The sequence below is a fragment of the Trichomycterus rosablanca genome, chromosome 24 (assembly GCF_030014385.1).
Source record: "Trichomycterus rosablanca isolate fTriRos1 chromosome 24, fTriRos1.hap1, whole genome shotgun sequence".
Taxonomy (NCBI): domain Eukaryota; kingdom Metazoa; phylum Chordata; class Actinopteri; order Siluriformes; family Trichomycteridae; genus Trichomycterus; species Trichomycterus rosablanca.
Genome location: NC_086011.1, coordinates 10,831,491 through 10,850,704, shown reverse-complemented (window position 1 = coordinate 10,850,704; position 19,214 = coordinate 10,831,491). Strand labels below are relative to the sequence as shown.

Sequence of the window (19,214 nt, the reverse complement as noted above, 5' to 3'; positions counted from 1 at the left end):
GCACACTTTGACGTATTACCGCACCGCTCAGCCCGAGTGCTAAACAAAGCGACTGTTCATTGTTAATTTGAAATTAAATTAATTCATTTTTAAATTCATTTTTTGAACACATTAAGTTTAAGGGAAACATTGAGTTTAAGGGTACAGATTTCTCAATGAAGGGCATTGAGTTTCAAAGATTTTGAGTTTAGGGGACGTTGAGTTACAAGGTACCACTGTATAACCTTACAATCCCATGTATAACACTTGTTCAGTGTCTTGTATTTGATGGGTGTTAGGTTTAAGTAGGGTAGCAAACCCTTAGACCCTTAAACCCTTGTTGAATGTTCCTTCTTCTAGCCTAGCCATAGTATAACCGTGATACCTTTTAATATCCCTGTAACTTGTCATTAGTCACAGTCTTGTTGTTTTGTCCTGGTCATAGCTTTGTCCTTGTTCATGTCCTTGTCAGGGTTTCCTCGTACTTTGTAGCCCCTTGTGTCTTCATTAGTTTTTAGCTTATCCCTAGCCAGGAAATAGCATTCTTGGTTTAGTCAACTTTACAGGGGATTTTAGGGATATAATCAAAGTGTTTTTTAGGCCATAGCTGGTATTTAGCTTTAATACTTAAATTTAATACTTCCGGTTTTGGGGTGGCCGGACCAGCTTTTCATCTGCCTGTCCACAGTCTGTCGCAATGCCTTTGGAAGCTAACCAGATGCCTGTAACAATTATAATTAATTTATCTGTCACTGGCTTATGAACATGTCAACAGAAATTACTTGTATTTTGTTGCTTTAAATCCACCATCCACCACTTTATTGCAGAACATTTAGCACTAAAACGGTAGGCAATTACTACATTTTAATAATGTTGTTTACGCTGTCAACATGCCAAAATGAAAAACAACGTACAGCTCTGAGTGCCCTTTCATTACGAAGAGTAGGAAAGATGAATTTCATGCTTTTTCAGTATCACAAGTCGACTCTAAATTTGGTCAGTAGAACATTCATTAATATGACAATTTTATAGTTCATTTGGTTGCATGACAATTATATCAGTTCAGGTTTTTATTGTGTGCTGTTAACACTATCCTGAGTACCCACTGTCAAGCCCTCCTTTTAGGGGTCTAATATCCTTCTTTTTGGGGTTATGGAAGTGGCTACCCTAGCCTGGCATTAGCATAGTCTTAGCCTTTAGCCTAGAGATCCATGTTCATCTTTCCCCTAGTGTTCTTAGCATGTCTTGTCAAGTGGGTTAACATTGTTCCTTGTTCCCCGTGCTTGTTTTTTACATTGCTTTGCCTGTTATTTATACCTGTTTTTAATAAAATCTGCAAACATCTGTTTAATAATCCATCTTATGCCAAGTTCACACTACACAACTTTCCAAGTCATCAGATCGCTGTACAGTTCACACTACACAACTGGATCTCTTGTAATCGGGAGTCTTTCAAATCGGTGTGACTTTCACACTACACGACTGATCAGCGATAGGGGGTTTCACACTACACAATCTATCACCAACTGGAATTGCAGGCAAGCTTCTCTGGTCTCCCAAACTACGTTCTGTCACGAAAACAAACACCAGAAGTGACGAAAGGTTTAATGATACCACATCCAAAAATGCATGTCAACAAGTAGCGAGCGATTAAAGTTTGTGTGCTGATGTGTAGCGTAAAATCAAGAAGAAAAAATTAGTCTGAGTGGATTTGGCGACGCGAACAGCATGGATTGCTCTATAGTGAGTTGGAGGTTAATAAATATTTTTTGCAATGCAACGTTGGTGTTATGTTTTGTAGAGAACGTTAAGGTCAGAAATACTGTAAAGCTTGTGTGTGTGCTGATGTATTCTGATATAAACTATATTATGCCCCTGTCCCACCTTTTTACAACTCCTCCCCTGCGTTTCCCCTCACACCATATCTTGCGTTCTCATTGGCTGTTCGACATAGCACTCATTGCCAATTTGGCGACTCAGATATTTGACATGCTGGAATTCTCTGAGTGCTCGCCAAACCGCTTGGATTAAGTTGTTGAGTAGTTGACACATAGCAATGGAGAGCCGAGTTTTGATCGCCGAGCGAATGCTGAGTAGCTCCCGAGCCGGCAAATCTAGCGCCGACCAGTGGGCGAGCGAAAATCAGGGCAAAAATCGTGTACTAGGCATTAGACTACTGCACAAGTAGTGGATAATTCAATAAGGATATAGCAGAGCTATCTGTATGTAACACGCCCACTGGCAGGTAAAAAGTAGCAGCTATCGAGTACACACTTGTTGGAGGGGGTGCATGCTAGTCTGTGGCTCTCTTCATTCTGAGCAGTGGTGGTGCAAGTGGCAGAAAAGTTGCAATCAGAAATTAGAAAGGACTAGATTGTTGGGGGAATGCAAAAAAATCCCTTTATTTTGCAGGTTTGCTCTAATTAATATGCTGTTCATGCGTAAAGGGACAAATGACATGGTACCCTAGTACCCACATTTTGTTTTATCAAGATATTACTGTTTTTCAATAATGGCCTAAACATTCAAGAAATACAGTAAACATACACTAAACTGGCATGTACAAATTTTTTGCATATATTTAACCATGAAGAATCATGATTTATATACAAAAATCATGAAGGTTTACTATAAGGCCAGATGTTTGTGAACGCTTTAATAATAATTAGCACAGGTGTTTTATACAAACAAATTTGTAACAGATGTATAAAATTAATTATGTAAAATTGCTGCTATGCCTCCAACCTTGTGAGTATTACTATGCCCCTGTGCACAAAGCAAGGTCCATAATTACATGGTTTGACAAGTTTGATGGAATGGAATTTCAGAGCCTTTTCAGAGACTCAGAGCCTTAACCTCAATCCCACCAAACACCTTTGGGATGAATAGAAGGACAATAAATTCCCAAAGACCCATGGTTTTAAAATGGTTTGTCTGGCAAGTTCATGGCTAGGTACCATACTTTGTCCATATATATACAGGGGTTGGACAAAATAACTGAAACACCTGTCATTTTAGTGTGGTAGGTTTCATGGCTAAATTGGACCAGTCTGGTGGCCAATCTTCATTAATTGCACATTGCACCAGTAAGAGCAGAGTGTGAAGGTTCAATTAGCAGGGTAAGAGCACAGTTTTGCTCAAAATATTGCAATGCACACAACATTATGGGTGACATACCAGAGTTCAAAAGAGGACAAATTGTTGGTGCACGTCTTGCTGGCGCATCTGTGACCAAGACAGCAAGTCTTTGTGATGTATCAAGAGCCACGGTATCCAGGGTAATGTCAGCATACCACCAAGAAGGACAAACCACATCCAACAGGATTAACTGTGGACGCAAGAGGAAGCTGTCTGAAAGGGATGTTCGGGTGCTAACCCGGATTGTATCCAAAAAACATAAAACCACGGCTGCCCAAATCACGGCAGAATTAAATGTGCACCTCAACTCTCCTGTTTCCACCAGAACTGTCCGTCGGGAGCTCCACAGGGTCAATATACACGGCCGGGCTGCTATAGCCAAACCTTTGGTCACTCGTGCCAATGCCAAACGTCGGTTTCAATGGTGCAAGGAGCGCAAATCTTGGGCTGTGGACAATGTGAAACATGTATTGTTCTCTGATGAGTCTACCTTTACTGTTTTCCCCACATCCGGGAGAGTTACGGTGTGGAGAAGCCCCAAAGAAGCGTACCACCCAGACTGTTGCATGCCCAGAGTGAAGCATGGGGGTGGATCAGTGATGGTTTGGGCTGCCATATCATGGCATTCCCTTGGCCCAATACTTGTGCTAGATGGGCGCGTCACTGCCAAGGACTACCGAACCATTCTGGAGGACCATGTGCATCCAATGGCGGTGCCGTGTATCAGGATGACAATGCACCAATACACACAGCAAGACTGGTGAAAGATTGGTTTGATGAACATGAAAGTGAAGTTGAACATCTCCCATGGCCTGCACAGTCACCAGATCTAAATATTATTGAGCCACTTTGGGGTGTTTTGGAGAAGCGAGTCAGGAAACGTTTTCCTCCACCAGCATCACGTAGTGACCTGGCCACTATCCTGCAAGAAGAATGGCTTAAAATCCCTCTGACCACTGTGCAGGACTTGTATATGTCATTTCCAAGACGAATTGACGCTGTATTGGCCGCAAAAGGAGGCCCTACACCATACTAATGAATTATTGTGGTCTAAAACCAGGTGTTTCAGTTATTTTGTCCAACCCCTGTATATGCCAAGCAAACCCCCCCCCACATTTTATGTCAAATAAATGCAAATTCATTATTTGTTATCTGATTGGTCAGGTTTGATCAGATTTCTCCTTTTTAAACGTTGTTTTTTTTGCTACTTCAGCCATGGTGCAAATTGCACCTGCATTTTCTGCACTGTAAATTACTTTCATGCTTAAGAAAGAAATTCTATTTCCATAATGGGTTGATCATTCCCAATATCCTGAACATTCACCTTTTCCACGTTTTATTACATTACGGACTCATTCTAATAGATTGAGTAAATTTTTTTTATCACAACATTCTACACAAAAAAGCCCACAATGACAAAGTAAAAGCAGGTTCTTAGACATTTGTCCTAATTTATTAAAAATCAAAATGTAAAATATCATATGTACACAAGTGTGCACACCCTTTGATAGATATGACACCTAAAAGTTAGCTGAGGTGCATTTTGTTTTCACTGATACTGCTTGAGATGTTTCTACAATTAATTGGAGTCCACCCGGGGTAAATTCAATTGATTGGACATGATTGGGGATTGCCAACACCTGCCTATATAAGGTCCCACAGTTGACAGTGCATATCAGAGCAAACTCCAAGCCATGGGGTCAAAGGAATTATATGCAGACATCAGAAACAGGACTGTGTCAAGGCATAGGTCTGGAGAAGGGTACAGAAAAATTGCAGCTTTACAGGTCCCAAAGAGCACAGTGGTCATCATCATTCGTAAAAGTTTGGAACCACCAAAAATCTTCCTAGACCTGGCCGCCCGGCCAAACTGAGTGATCGGGGAAGATGGGCCTTGAAGAAAACCTGCTCCAGAACGCTCTGGACCTCAGACTGGGGCAAAGGTTTACCTTCCAACTTGACAACGACCCGAAGCACACAGCCAAGAGAACAAAGGAGTGGCTTCAGAGAAAGTCTGTGAATGTCCTTGAGTGGCACAGCCAGAGCCCAGACCTGAATCCAATCAAACCTCTGTGGAAGGAGCTGAAAATGGCTGTGTACCGACGCTCCCCATCCAACCTGACGGAGCAAAAATGTCCAGAAACAAGTGTGTCAAGCTCGTAGCTTCTTTCCCAAGACGCCTTGAAGCTGTAATTGCTGCCAAAGGTGCATCAATCAAGTATTAGGCTAAGAATGTGTACAGTTACAGTGCCTTGCAAAAGTATTCGGCCCCCTTGAACTTTTCAACCTTTTGCCACATTTCAGGCTTCAAACATAACGATATGAAATTGTAATTTTTTGTGAAGAATCAACAACAAGTGGGACACAATTGTGAAGTGGAACGAAATTTATTGGATATTTTAAACTTTTTTTAGAAATAAAAAACTGAAAAGTGGGGCGTGCAATATTATTCGGCCCCCTTGCGTTAATACTTTGTAGCGCCACCTTTTGCTGCGATTACAGCTGCAAGTCGCTTGGGGTATGTCTCTATCAGTTTTGCACATCGAGAGACAGAAATTTTTGCCCATTCTTCCTTGCAAAACAGCTCGAGCTCAGTGAGGTTGGATGGAGAGCGTTTGTGAACAGCAGTTTTCAGCTCTTTCCACAGATTCTCGATGGGATTCAGGTCTGGACTTTGACTTGGCCATTCTAACACCTGGATACGTTTATTTGTGAACCATTCCATTGTAGATTTTGCTTTATGTTTTGGTTCATTGTCTTGTTGGAAGATAAATCTCCGTCCCAGTCTCAGGTCTTTTGCAGACTGCAACAGGTTTTCTTCCAGAATGGTCCTGTATTTGGCTCCATCCATCTTCCCATCAATTTTAACCATCTTCCCTGTCCCTGCTGAAGAAAAGCAGGCCCAAACCATGATGCTGCCACCACCATGTTTGACAGTGGGGATGGTGTGTTCAGGGTGATGAGCTGTGTTGCTTTTACGCCAAACATAACATTTTGCATTGTGGCCAAAAAGTTCGATTTTGGTTTCATCTGACCAGAGCACCTTCTTCCACATGTTTGGTGTGTCTCCCAGGTGACTTTTTATGGATATCTTTGAGAAATGGCTATCTTCTTGCCACTCTTCCATAAAGGCCAGATTTGTGCAGTGTACGACTGATTGTGTCCTATGGACAGAGTCTCCCACCTCAGCTGTAGATCTCTGCAGTTCATTCAGAGTGATCATGGGCCTCTTGGCTGCATCTCTGATCAGTCTTCTCCTTGTTTGAGCTGAAAGTTTAGAGGGACGGCCGGGTCTTGGTAGATTTGCAGTGGTCTGATACTCCTTCCATTTCAGTATGATCGCTTGCACAGTGCTCCTTGAGATGTTTAAAGCTTGGGAAATCTTTTTGTATCCAAATCCGGCTTTAAACTTCTCCACAACAGTATCTCGGACCTGCCTGGTGTGTTCCTTGGTCTTCATGATGCTCTCTGCACTTTAAACAGAACTCTGAGACTATCACAGAGCAGGTGCATTTATACGGAGACTTGATTACACACAGGTGGATTCTATTTATCACCATCAGTCATTTAGGTCAACATTGGATCATTCAGAGATCCTCACTGAACTTCTGGAGTGAGTTTGCTGCACTGAAAGTAAAGGGTCCGAATAATATTGCACGCCCCACTTTTTAGTTTTTTATTTCTAAAAAAAGTTTAAAACATCCAATAAATTTTGTTCCACTTCACGATTGTGTCCCACTTGTTGTTGATTCTTCACAAAAAATTAAAATTTCATATCGTTATGTTTGAAGCCTGAAATGTGGCAAAAGGTTGAAAAGTTCAAGGGGGCCGAATACTTTTGCAAGGCACTGTATATAACCCCTAAATAAATGATTTTGTCAGTAAAATAAAATTGCATATTTTCTAAACCCTGTTTTCACTTTGTAATTATTGGCGATTGTATGTAGATGTTTGAGGCAAAAAAAAAACATGGAGAATGTGAAAGGGGTGTACAGACTTTCTGGCTTGACTGTAGCTCTTATTCCTCCTCTGCACATGTACAAACCATCCTAATCTCTCCTCCCTAACTTTGTCTACAAAACATCTTACATGCGCTGTTGCTCTAATTAATCCCCGTAACTCCGATCAGCATCATCTCCAAACCATACAACATAGCAGGCTTTACTACTGTCTTGTAAACCTTCCCTTTCACTCTTGCAGATACCTTTCAACTCTCTACCACACACTTCATTGGTTTGTACACTTCACCACAAATATTAAAACTCACCCACTTTCATCACCTCAAAGTCTTAACCTCAACTTAACCTTTCTGCCACCCTGTCTTTCATTCACGCACATGTACTCTGTTGTACTCTTGCTTTAATTCCCCTTTTCTTCAGAGCATACCTACATCTCTCCAGTCTCTCCTCAACCTGCTCCTTACTTCCGTTACAAATCAGTGTCCTCTGAAAACAGCATATTCCATACAGACTTCTGCCTAACCTCGCCTGTCAGCCTGTCCATAACCATTGCAAACAAGATAGGACTCAGAGCTGATCCTTGATGTGGTCCCACCTTCCACTTTAAACCTGTTCGTCATTTCTACTGCACATTTCACAGCTGTCACGCTGTCCTCATACATATCTTGCACCAGCCTCACATATTTCTCTACCAGTTTCCTCATACAATACCACAGCTCCTCTCTTGGCATCTGATCATAAGCTTTCTTTAGCTTTACAAACATACAATGCAACTCCTTCTGACCTCCCTATAATTTCTCCATCAACAATGTCAAAGCAAACATTGCATCTGTGGTGCACTTAGCTGGCATGAAACCATACTGCTGCTCACAAATCCACCTCTTTTATCAACTTAGTCATGCTGTGACTGATCAGCTTTATACCTCTGTAGTTGCTGCAGTCCTGCATATCACCCTTAGATTAGTAAAATCGGAACCATTATGGTACTTCTTCACTCCCCAGGCATCTTATTACATTCCAGGATTTTGTTAAACAAACTCCTCTGCCATCTCTCCTAAACATTTCCATCCCTTCAGTAGTATGACATCTAGGCCAACCTGCTTTCCACTCTTTATTCTCTTTCTGACTTCCCTTACTTCCTCCTTCCTCCTACGTCCCCTGCATAGAAAATAGTCCACCTGTGTGCACCTGCTGTCATGTCACCCTGTCTTCCTCTTTCTTCATAAAATGTGTGTTCACTACAAACATTTCCATCCTTTTAGGAAAATCTATGACCATATGATATATTAAATGTATTTTTACAGACACACATTTACATTTATTATACAACACCAAATCATAAAAAGTTGGGACAGTATGCAAAATGCAAATAATAAAAAAACACAGACATTTCTTACATTTACTTTGACTTTTATTTGATTGCAGACAGGATGAACCTGAGATATTTCATGTTTTATCTGCTTAACTTCATTTTAATTATTGATAAACACCCATTCCTGCATTTCAGGCCTGCAACACATTCCAAAAAAAGTGACTTGACACTGACACTGACACGGCCCCATACCATGACAGACTTTTGGACTGATAACAGTCTGGATGGTCATTTTCGTCTTTGGTCCGGAGCACACAGCATCCATTTTTTCCTTCTTGGAATGCTGATTTATCTGACCACAATACACATTTCCACTGTGCGATGGTCCATCCTGGATGACTCCAAGCCCAGAGAAGTTGACGCCGCTTCTGGACATGGTTAACATAAGGCTTCTTTTTTGCACAGTAAAGTTTTAAGTGGCATTTGTGCATGTAACTCTGTATTGTAGTGCTTGACAAAGGTTTGCCAAAGTAATCCCTTGCCCATGTGGTTATATCAGCTATTGTTGAGTGGTGGTTCTTGATGCAGTGCCGTCTGAGGGATTGAAGATCACGGGTGTTCAGCTTAAGCTTGCGTCCTTGGCTTTTACACACTGAAAATGTAAATGTAAATGAAATTTCTCCCGATTTCTTGAATCGTTTAATGATATTATGCACTGTAGAGGGAGAAATATGCTAATCCCTTCCATTTCAATCATTTTCTCACACATTTGTTGACAATCTGGCGATCCTCTGATCATCTTTGCTCATCAAAGACCCTTCCGGGATGCTGCTTTTATACCAAACCATGATTACAATCACCTGTTGACATCACCTGTTTGGAATCACATCATTATTTAATTTTTTCACCTCATTACAAACCCTAAATTGCCACTGTCCCAACTTTTTTTGAAATGTGTTGCAGACCTGATATGCAAGAATGGAGGTATAATAACAAATGAAATGAAGTTGAGCAAACAAATCATAAAATTTCTTGGGTTCAAACTTTCTGCAATCAAATAAAAGTCAAAATAAATCTAAGGAACTCTGCATTGTATTTCATTTGCATTTTCCATTTTTCTGATTTGGGGTTGTATTTATTTTGGCCACCCAAATGAGAATTTTGTTCATCCAAAAGACATAATCTTGTATAAAGGCAATAAGTAGGTCAGTATGCACATTTTTGCTGAAATTATTAAATTTGGACATGCAATCCCAAATTTCTTTGTGATGGGTAGCATAGTTCAGTTGGAGGAGTTGTTTAATTGCATTTAAATTCTTAGTAGATGTTTTTAATCATATAGTCTAAACTTTATTAGACCCTACCATTTTTTTTTTTTAATTTTAATGTACTTTGTTGTCAAAAGCTGTAGCTGTTAAAAACTCAAGCTAACATTTTTAGGTTAAGGTTAAAGCAGTACTAAAAACAGCTTTGGATAAGGCCCTGCCAGCTTTTCAGAATCTTTATCTCACTCCCATCCCTCACCCCCATCTTGGATCCATAAGCTGGGTTTGACAGTCTATTTCTGTTCATCTGCTGAGATTAGTAATTGACAGCTGCCTGTGGGTTGTCTTGACAACAGCTCTGTTGGTGTCAGAAAACAAGGCATTCAGGTGGATGAGGCTTTGTAAAGGTGCTGACTCATGACCTTTGAAGACAACGACTGATGGAGGATGCGGCCACCTACGCATTTGGATCTAGGGAGAATATTTTTGGCATGTTTCTTCTTGCTTGTGTGATATTTCTCACTCTACTTCCAACTTATACAACAGTTTTTCTGCTATGGTGAAAAAGTTTTGACGGTTCATCATATAAAAGTTGTGTAAAATGTTCTTGTGTTTTTTTAGACATTCCATGCACTCCATGCATTCCATGCAAATTCCACCATTTGTTCAGGTCACACTTTTTTATAATCCCAAATCAGAAAAAGTAGAGAAAGTATGGAAAAAAAATCCTTTGAGGAGCAAAGATGGGCAGAGGATTTCCTGTTTGCCAACAACTGAAAAAGAAAATTAACGGAATGTTTAAACAATGTTCCTCAAAGAAAGATTGAAAGGGATTTGCATATTTCTCCATCCACAGTGCGTAATGTCATTAAACTATTTAAGGGAATTTAGAGGCAATGGTACAAACCAAAAAAAATGAGGGGTTTTTTGTATCTGTTGGTCCTGGATTTTGTAAAGTTGCTTTGAGACAATGTCTATTGTAAAAAGCGCTATATAAATAAAGTTGACTTGACTTGACTTGACAAACCTCAGCTGAACACCTCTGATTTTTGATCCCTCAGACAGCAATGCATCAAGAATTGTCATTCATCAATAGCTGATATAACCACAAGGGTAAGGGATTAACCTTTGTGAAGCACTACAATACAGAGTTACATTTACAAATGCCATTTACAAACTTGAAGTGATGTCAAGTTCTCTGGGCTCAAGGCATCTAGGATGGATCATCACATAGTAGAAACGTGTATTGTGGTCAGACAAATCAGTATTTAAGATCTTTTTTTAGAAGAAATGGATGTGCTGTGCCCGGGACCAAAGACAAAAAGGACCTTTAATGCTGTTATCAGGAACAGTCCAAAAGAAATTCAAAAGGGTTGTGTCAGTGCCCATGGCAAATGTAATTTACACTTCTGAGATGGCAGCATTATTGCAGAAAAGTACACTGACATTTTAAAGCAACATATGCTGCCTTTATGATGACATCTTTTCCAGGGGCATCCATGAATTTTTTAACAAGACAATGCAAAACCACATGCTGCACACATTACAAAGGCACGGCTGTAGAAGAAGAGGGTACGGGTACTAGACTGGCATTTCTGCAGCCCTGACCTGTGCCTAATACAGAATTTAAGAAGAACTTCAAAATGAAAAATTCGACAACAGCTCTGGATTGTTGCACAACTTGAGACGTGTTTTTAAAAAGAACAAAATGGGACAAAATAACACCAGAAGCACTTCATCTACTGGTATCCTTGGTGACAACATCTTTTAAGTGGCAACACTACAGAGTGGTAAATGCTGTATCATCCCAATTTTCTTTTGGAATGTGTTGCAGACCTAAAATGCAGGAATGTATGTACAGTGTATCACAAAAGTGAGTACACCCCTCACATTTCTGCAGATATTTAAGTATATCTTTTCATGGGACAACACTGATAAAATGACACTTTGACACAATGAAAAGTAGTCTGTGTGCAGCTTATATAACGGTGTAAATTTATTCTTCCCTCAAAATAACTCAATATACAGCCATTAATGTCTAAACCACCGGCAACAAAAGTGAGTACACCCCTTAGTGAAAGTTCCTAAAGTGTCAATATTTTGTGTGGCCACCATTATTTCCCAGAACTGCCTTAACTTTCCTGGGCATGGAGTTTACCAGAGCTTCACAGGTTGCCACTGGAATGCTTTTCCACTCCTCCATGACGACATCACGGAGCTGGCGGATATTCGAGACTTTGCGCTCCTCCACCTTCCGCTTGAGGATGCCCCAAAGATGTTCTATTGGGTTTAGGTCTGGAGACATGCTTGGCCAGTCCATCACCTTTACCCTCAGCCTCTTCAATAAAGCAGTGGTCGTCTTAGAGGTGTGTTTGGGGTCATTATCATGCTGGAACACTGCCCTGTGACCCAGTTTCCGGAGGGAGGGGATCATGCTCTGCTTCAGTATCTCACAGTACATATTGGAGTTCATGTGTCCCTCAATGAAATGTAACTCCCCAACACCTGCTGCACTCATGCAGCCCCAGACCATGGCATTCCCACCACCATGCTTGACTGTAGGCATGACACACTTATCTTTGTACTCCTCACCTGATTGCCCCCACACATGCTTGAGACCATCTGAACCAAACAAATTAATCTTGGTCTCATCAGACCATAGGACATGGTTCCAGTAATCCATGTCCTTTGTTGACATGTCTTCAGCAAACTGTTTGCGGGCTTTCTTGTGTAGAGACTTCAGAAGAGGCTTCCTTCTGGGGTGACAGCCATGCAGACCAATTTGATGTAGTGTGCGGCGTATGGTCTGAGCACTGACAGGCTGACCCCCCACCTTTTCAATCTCTGCAGCAATGCTGACAGCACTCCTGCGCCTATCTTTCAAAGACAGCAGTTGGATGTGACGCTGAGCACGTGCACTCAGCTTCTTTGGACGACCAACGCGAGGTCTGTTCTGAGTGGACCCTGCTCTTTTAAAACGCTGGATGATCTTGGCCACTGTGCTGCAGCTCGGTTTCAGGGTGTTGGCAATCTTCTTGTAGCCTTGGCCATCTTCATGTAGCACAACAATTTGTCTTTTAAGATCCTCAGAGAGTTCTTTGCCATGAGGTGCCATGTTGGAACTTTCAGTGACCAGTATGAGAGAGTGTGAGAGCTGTACTACTAAATTGAACACACCTGCTCCCTATGCACACCTGAGACCTAGTAACACTAACAAATCACATGACATTTTGGAGGGAAAATGACAAGCAGTGCTCAATTTGGACATTTAGGGGTGTAGTCTCTTAGGGGTGTACTCACTTTTGTTGCCGGTGGTTTAGACATTAATGGCTGTATATTGAGTTATTTTGAGGGAAGAATAAATTTACACTGTTATATAAGCTGCACACAGACTACTTTTCATTGTGTCAAAGTGTCATTTTGTCAGTGTTGTCCCATGAAAAGATATACTTAAATATCTGCAGAAATGTGAGGGGTGTACTCACTTTTGTGATACACTGTATATTAAAAATTAAATAAAGTTGACCGGACAGAAATATCTTGTGTTCATACTATCTGCTGTGAAATAAAAGTCAAAGTAAATGTGAAAAACATAGAATTTTTTATTTGCTATTTCTATACTGCTTCAACTTTTTTTCTGATTTGGAGTTTAAGGTCTATGTAAAAGCACTAAAAAGTCTTCTAACATAATTTAAATAATTGTTTTCCAAATCCACAGCTATGGCTTTGCAGTTCAGTGATCAGAAGAATTGTAATGCTTCTCATTAGGCAAAATTATTTATGATATTGTGAAGGCACTGGGAAGTGCCAAGTCATTGTTTATTGTCCTCTGCCAAATTGTCATGCCAACTGTGCATTTCAAAAGGCTGCAGTAATTAGTCATGTTTGTCATAAACATGGCTTATGAGCGTGTTCTGTTTGACCGAGGCAAGAAGCACCTGTAATGAGACAAAATGGAAGCCCATTCTTGCACAATAATTATTTTTGAAACGTGATGATCAAGGTCTGTTTACAGTAATGAGCTTAATTAGATAAATGTGTGTTTTATCATTATTTATATGGACAGGTGGGCACATTTTCTTTAATAATGTTGATGTAAGCTGCAGCCTGTTGAAAATATGAACCCCAAATGACACCCTTTTTGTTGTTTGTACAAATGTGATGGATGTTTTAATTAAAAACTTTAACAAGCTAATTCAGTTATGCTTATTCACTCACTCACTTTCTTAACCGCTTGTCCTTTTAGGGTCACGGTTAGTTGGGGTGCTGGAGCCTATCCCAGCTTTTTTAATGGGCGCAAGGCACACAGTAACACCCTGGATGGGTCTCCAGTCCATTGCAGGGCAGACACACATACACACACCCATTCACCTATAGGGCAATTCAGTGTCTTCAATTAACCTGACTGCATGTTTCTGGACTGTGGGAGGAAACCGGAGCTCCCGGAGGAAATCCACACAGACACAGGGAGAACATGCAAACTCCGCACTGAAAGGACCCACCTGGGGATCGAACCCAGGACCTTCTTGCTGTGAGGCGACAGTGCTACCCACCGAGCCCCCATGCTGCCCACTTTAGGTCTGATGGTAGATGGATAAGTTTAGTGTGTTACAACTCCAGTCTTGTCTCCCAGAGCACATGGACTTTTGTTTGTTGTTCATGCTCCACACCCCCTTTGTCTTTACCCAGCTTCTGATTTGCCTTTACGCTTATGATGATCACCTGTTCCTTGTTAGATTGTTATATTGTGTATAGGTTACCCATAGCCTCCATAGGCTGACAGTTCATAGCCTGATCTTGAGATCAGTGTTCTTTGTTATAGTTAGCCTTAGTCCATGTGCCATGTTGTAGTCTAGTCATAGTGTGCTCGGACCTGGTGACTAAGTGGGTAGCACTGTCGCCTAACAGCAAGAAGGTCCTGGGTTTGATCTCCAGGTGGGGTGGTCCGGGTCCTTTCTGTGTGGAGTTTGCATGTTCTCCCCGTGTCTGTGTGGGTTTTCTCCGGGTGCTCCGGTTTCCTCCCACAGTCCAAAGACATGGAGACACTAAATTGTCCATGACTGATATAACCTTGTGAACTGATGAATCTTGTGTAATGAGTAACTACCGTTCCTGTCATGAATGTAACCAAAGTGTAAAAAATGAAGTCAAATCCTAATAAACAAACAAAGATAATGTGCTGTCCATGTTTCTAGTAATAGCCTGACCTTAGTACGATCTTCGTCCTAGCCAGACAACACAATGATCAGCAAAGGTTCTTCAATTACATCTGACCATCTAAACAAATTTTCTTTCTGTAACAGTTTGGGCAAAGTATTACCCTACTTTACACTAGGGTGTTCTGATCATAACAACAAAAAACCTCCATATATTTACAGACAATATATTTCCCGGATCTCAGAATTAAAAGTTGATTAGAAATGTTCTCAGACCTTAAGAAAGCAGTGCTGAAACCTTAGCGTTATGACCATGTCTTTGAGCCCTACATGTATGGGCTCAAAGTGGTCATCAGCCGTAGTCATCGTAATCAGTAACAAATGTTAACAACATTATAAAGCTTCCAATCAAATAACAACTGGCTGTATGTATATCTTTAACAAATCAGATGTTATATACTTTTAGGAAAAAAAAAACTGGTGAATGTTCTTTTTTTGACAATGTAGTCAAAGAATCATTAAAATATAATATCCTTTATTAAAACTGTCTTTCTTTTTCTTTTAAGAACGATTAAAGTGGAGGTGTATGACTGGGATCGAGATGGAAGGTACGTTTTTATTTTCTCATTTTGTTTTATAAACATAATGATTAGCTTAGCAAGAGTGGACAAATTTTAAATTGCCTTATTGGTTAATGGGTGTAGGCAACATGACCACCGACAAGGCATAACATTATGACCACTGACAAATGAAGTAATTATCTCTTCATCATTAGTGTTAGTGAACACTGAGTGTTCCCGGTCTGCAGTGGTCAGTATCTATCAAAAGTGGTAAACAGTGGTAAACCGGCGACAGGGTCATGGGCTGCCAAGGATTATTGATGCACGTGGGGAGCGAAGGCATTGCAGTTTGTTGCGTATGGAGCTGCATAGCTGCAGACCAGTCAGGGTGCCCATGCTGACCCCTGTCCACCGCCAAAAGCACCAACAATAGACATGAGAGCACTGAAACTGGACCACGAAGCAATGGAAGAAGGTGGCCTGGTCTGATGAATTACGTTTTCTTTTACATCACGGGGATGGCAGGGTGCGTGTGCGTCGCTTACCTGGGGAACACATGGCACCAGGATGCACTGTGGGAAGTAGGCAAGCCGGCGGAGGCAGTGTGATGCCTTGGGCAATGTTCTGTTGGAAAACCTTGGGTCCTGCCATCCATGTGGATGTTACTTTGACACATACCACCTACCTAAGCATTGTTACAGACCATGTACACCCTTTCATGGAAACAGTATTCCCTGATGGCTGTGGCTTCTTTCAGCAGGATAATGCACCCTGCCACAAAGCAAAAATGGTTGAGGAATGGTTTGAGGAGCACAACAACGAGTTTGAGGTGATGACTTGTCCTCCAAGTTCCCCAGATCTCAATCCAGTCGAGCATCTGTAGGACGTGCTGGACAAACAAGTCTGATCCCTGGATCTAATGCTAACTTCTTGGTCCCAGATACCACAGCACACCTTCAGGGGTCTAGTGAAGTCCATGCCTCGACGGGTCAGGGCTGTTTTGGCAGCAAAGGTGGTCAAAATGTTATGCTTGATCGGTGTATATAATGTTGTGAAGAAACTAACAAAGAAAACAATATATTTGCTACCTAAACTTTTTGCAGTAAAAAAAAAAAAACATAACAAAATAATAAAAACAACCTTACTGAACTCATAGTTCAAATGAATTTAGGTCTAGAACGTAAGGCAGGCAGAGACTAAAAATCCCAGACAAATAATGACCCTCTCAACTACTTCTGTTGAAGGTTTCTGATTTGTACACTCCTGCTTAACCATCTTGAAATGCACTAATGACATGACAGGTTCTACATGGTATTGGAGGGTGTAATGTTCTACTTTATATTTTTAGCCATGATTTTATTGGTGAATTCACCACCAGCTACCGCGAGCTAGCCCGAGGTCAGAGTCAATTCAACGTGTACGAGGTGAGTCTACCAACAAATCCCTCAAGTCATCACATCATGCTGTGCCTTTGTATTTCCAATGATCTCATTAAAACTGAGTATTTTCTGAGTAGTCACAAATGCTCCTATTCTCATAAGCCACAGACACATCCACCGATCAGCCATAACATTAAAACCACCTCCATTTTATCAGCTCCACTTACCATATAGAAGCACTTTGTAGTTCTACAATTACTGACTGTAGTCCATCTGTTTCTCTACATACATTTTTAGCCTGCTTTCACCCTGTTCTTGTGTCTAATAGAGTGGACAGTGAGTGGACACGGTATTTAAAAAATCCAGCAGCACAGCTGTGCCTGATCCACTCATACCAGCACAACACACACTAACATACCACCCCCATGTCATTGTCACTGCAGTGCTGACAATCATTCCTACTCTGTGGTGGTCCTGTGGGGGTCCTGACCATTGAAGAATAGGGTAAAAGCAGGCTAAAAAGGTATGCAAAGAAATAGAAAGACTACAGTCAGTAATTGAAGAACTTTAAAGTGGTTTTATATGGTAAGTGGAGCTGTTAAAATGGACAGTGAGTGTAGAAACAAGGAGGTAGTTTTATTGTTATGGCTGATCAGTATATTTTCAAATATGAGTATGCAATTTTCTATTTCTGCAGTTTCCACAGGTAATGCCCAATAATAAGTTTAGTTTTTTTGTTTCTCTCTCTGAAAGTGGGAAATGTATGCACTAGTAATTGCCGTTGTGGTATATGTGAATCATTTAGGTATGCCAGTCTGTGAAAGGGAATAATAATAGAATAATAATAGCATTCTTAGGACTAAGATTTTATAATTATCACATTGCTAGCTGTAAGAAGGATCTGGCTGATTTACTGCCTGCACTTTTATAAAATAAACTTCAGATTTATCTGAAGAACCTAAAAGAACCTCTTCTGAGTACAACTTGCCATGTTTATGTGCCCATGTAAGTCCCCCCTTCTTCAAACAGGTCATAAGGTGGATTGGTTACTCAAAATTTTCCTTAGATGTCAGTGTAAAAGAGTATGGTGCATGCTAAGGTGTTTATCTTTTATCCTTTATTTACTGAAACACATAGTCGGAATAAATCACCATTAATCAGATTCACAAATTGACAATGTAGCTTTCCCACTTTTATTTTAAGGGAAAAACACCTGCCAAAACATGCATTAGATAGATTAGTTGCTCTAAATTGCCCCTAAGGTAAGTATGCAAATGAGATAAGTTTTTTTCTGAAACAGATTTTGTCTCTTCATGGTGTATTTTTGCCATGTGCCCACTGGGTCTCGGTGGCCTAGAACCCACAGTGATCCTGACCAAGATAAAGCTTTTGAGAATATAAATACATCATTCTGTACGCCCACATTATGAATAAATTCCATGTGGCTTTAGGAGCTAGCTACCTTTTATAGCTTTTTATTAAACTGTACCTGATACAAAGTTGATAAACCTTTTCTTTGATGTTCTGTCAATAAATTTTGCAGAATTGGCAGCATATCCATCTCTGATTACAGTGTCAAATGTTTTAGTTTTTTTTCTTCTCCTTACAAAGTAACTGAACAAATCTTTAATATTTACATTTGTGTACTATTTATTTAATATTGAATAATGAATTTGAACTCAACACTGTCAAGGTGCCAGAACAGAGCATTGCACACCCATTCATCTCATTTATACTCACTCAAACCTAGGGACACAGGGATAATTTCATAGTACGCAAACTATGGGTTAACACAAAAGGACACCCAAACTGATTTACTACCCTCATAAGACCTTATGCACCGATCAGCCATAACATTAAAACCAAGTCACTGTCCATTTTATCAGCTCCACTTACCATATAGGAGCACTTTGTGGTTCTACAATTACTGACTGTAGTCTATCTGTTTCTCTGCATTCTTGTTAGCCCCCTCTAATGCTGTTTCTCAATGGTCAGGACTCTCCCAGGACCACTACAGAGAAGGTATTGTTTAGGTGGTGGATCATTCTCAGCACTGCAGTGACAATGAAATGGTGGTGGTGTGTTAGTGTGTATTGTGCTGGTATGAGTGGATCAGACACAGCAGTGCTGCTGGAGTTTTTTAATAACCATGTCCACTCACTGTCAACTCTAATAGACACTCCTAGATCACTCATCTATTGCTGCTGTTTGAGTTGGTCATCTTCCAGACCTTCATCAGTGGTCACAGGACACTGCCCACGGGGCAGGCTGTTGGCTGGATGTTTTTGGTTGGTGGACTATTCTCAGTCCAGCCGTGACAGTGAGGTGTTTTAAAACTCCAGCAGCGCTGCTGTGTCTTATCCACTCATACCAGCACAACACACACTATCACACCACCACCATGTCAGTGTCACTGCAGTGCTGAGAATGACCCACCACCCAAATAATACCTGCTCTGTGGTGGTC

At 40.8% G+C, this 19,214-nt stretch overlaps 1 protein-coding gene across 4 annotated transcripts in view; it reads left to right on the top strand.

Moving 5' to 3' along the window:
• The window catches only part of cpne5b (copine Vb), a 277,781-nt gene that overhangs the window by 182,097 nt on the left and 76,470 nt on the right, over positions 1-19,214 (top strand). For all 4 annotated transcript variants that reach the window (XM_062986426.1, XM_062986428.1, XM_062986429.1 and 1 more), the window contains 2 exons: positions 15,376-15,417; positions 16,718-16,793. In XM_062986426.1, coding sequence (XP_062842496.1) covers positions 15,376-15,417; positions 16,718-16,793 — 118 coding nt within the window. The remainder of the gene's footprint in view (positions 1-15,375; positions 15,418-16,717; positions 16,794-19,214) is intronic.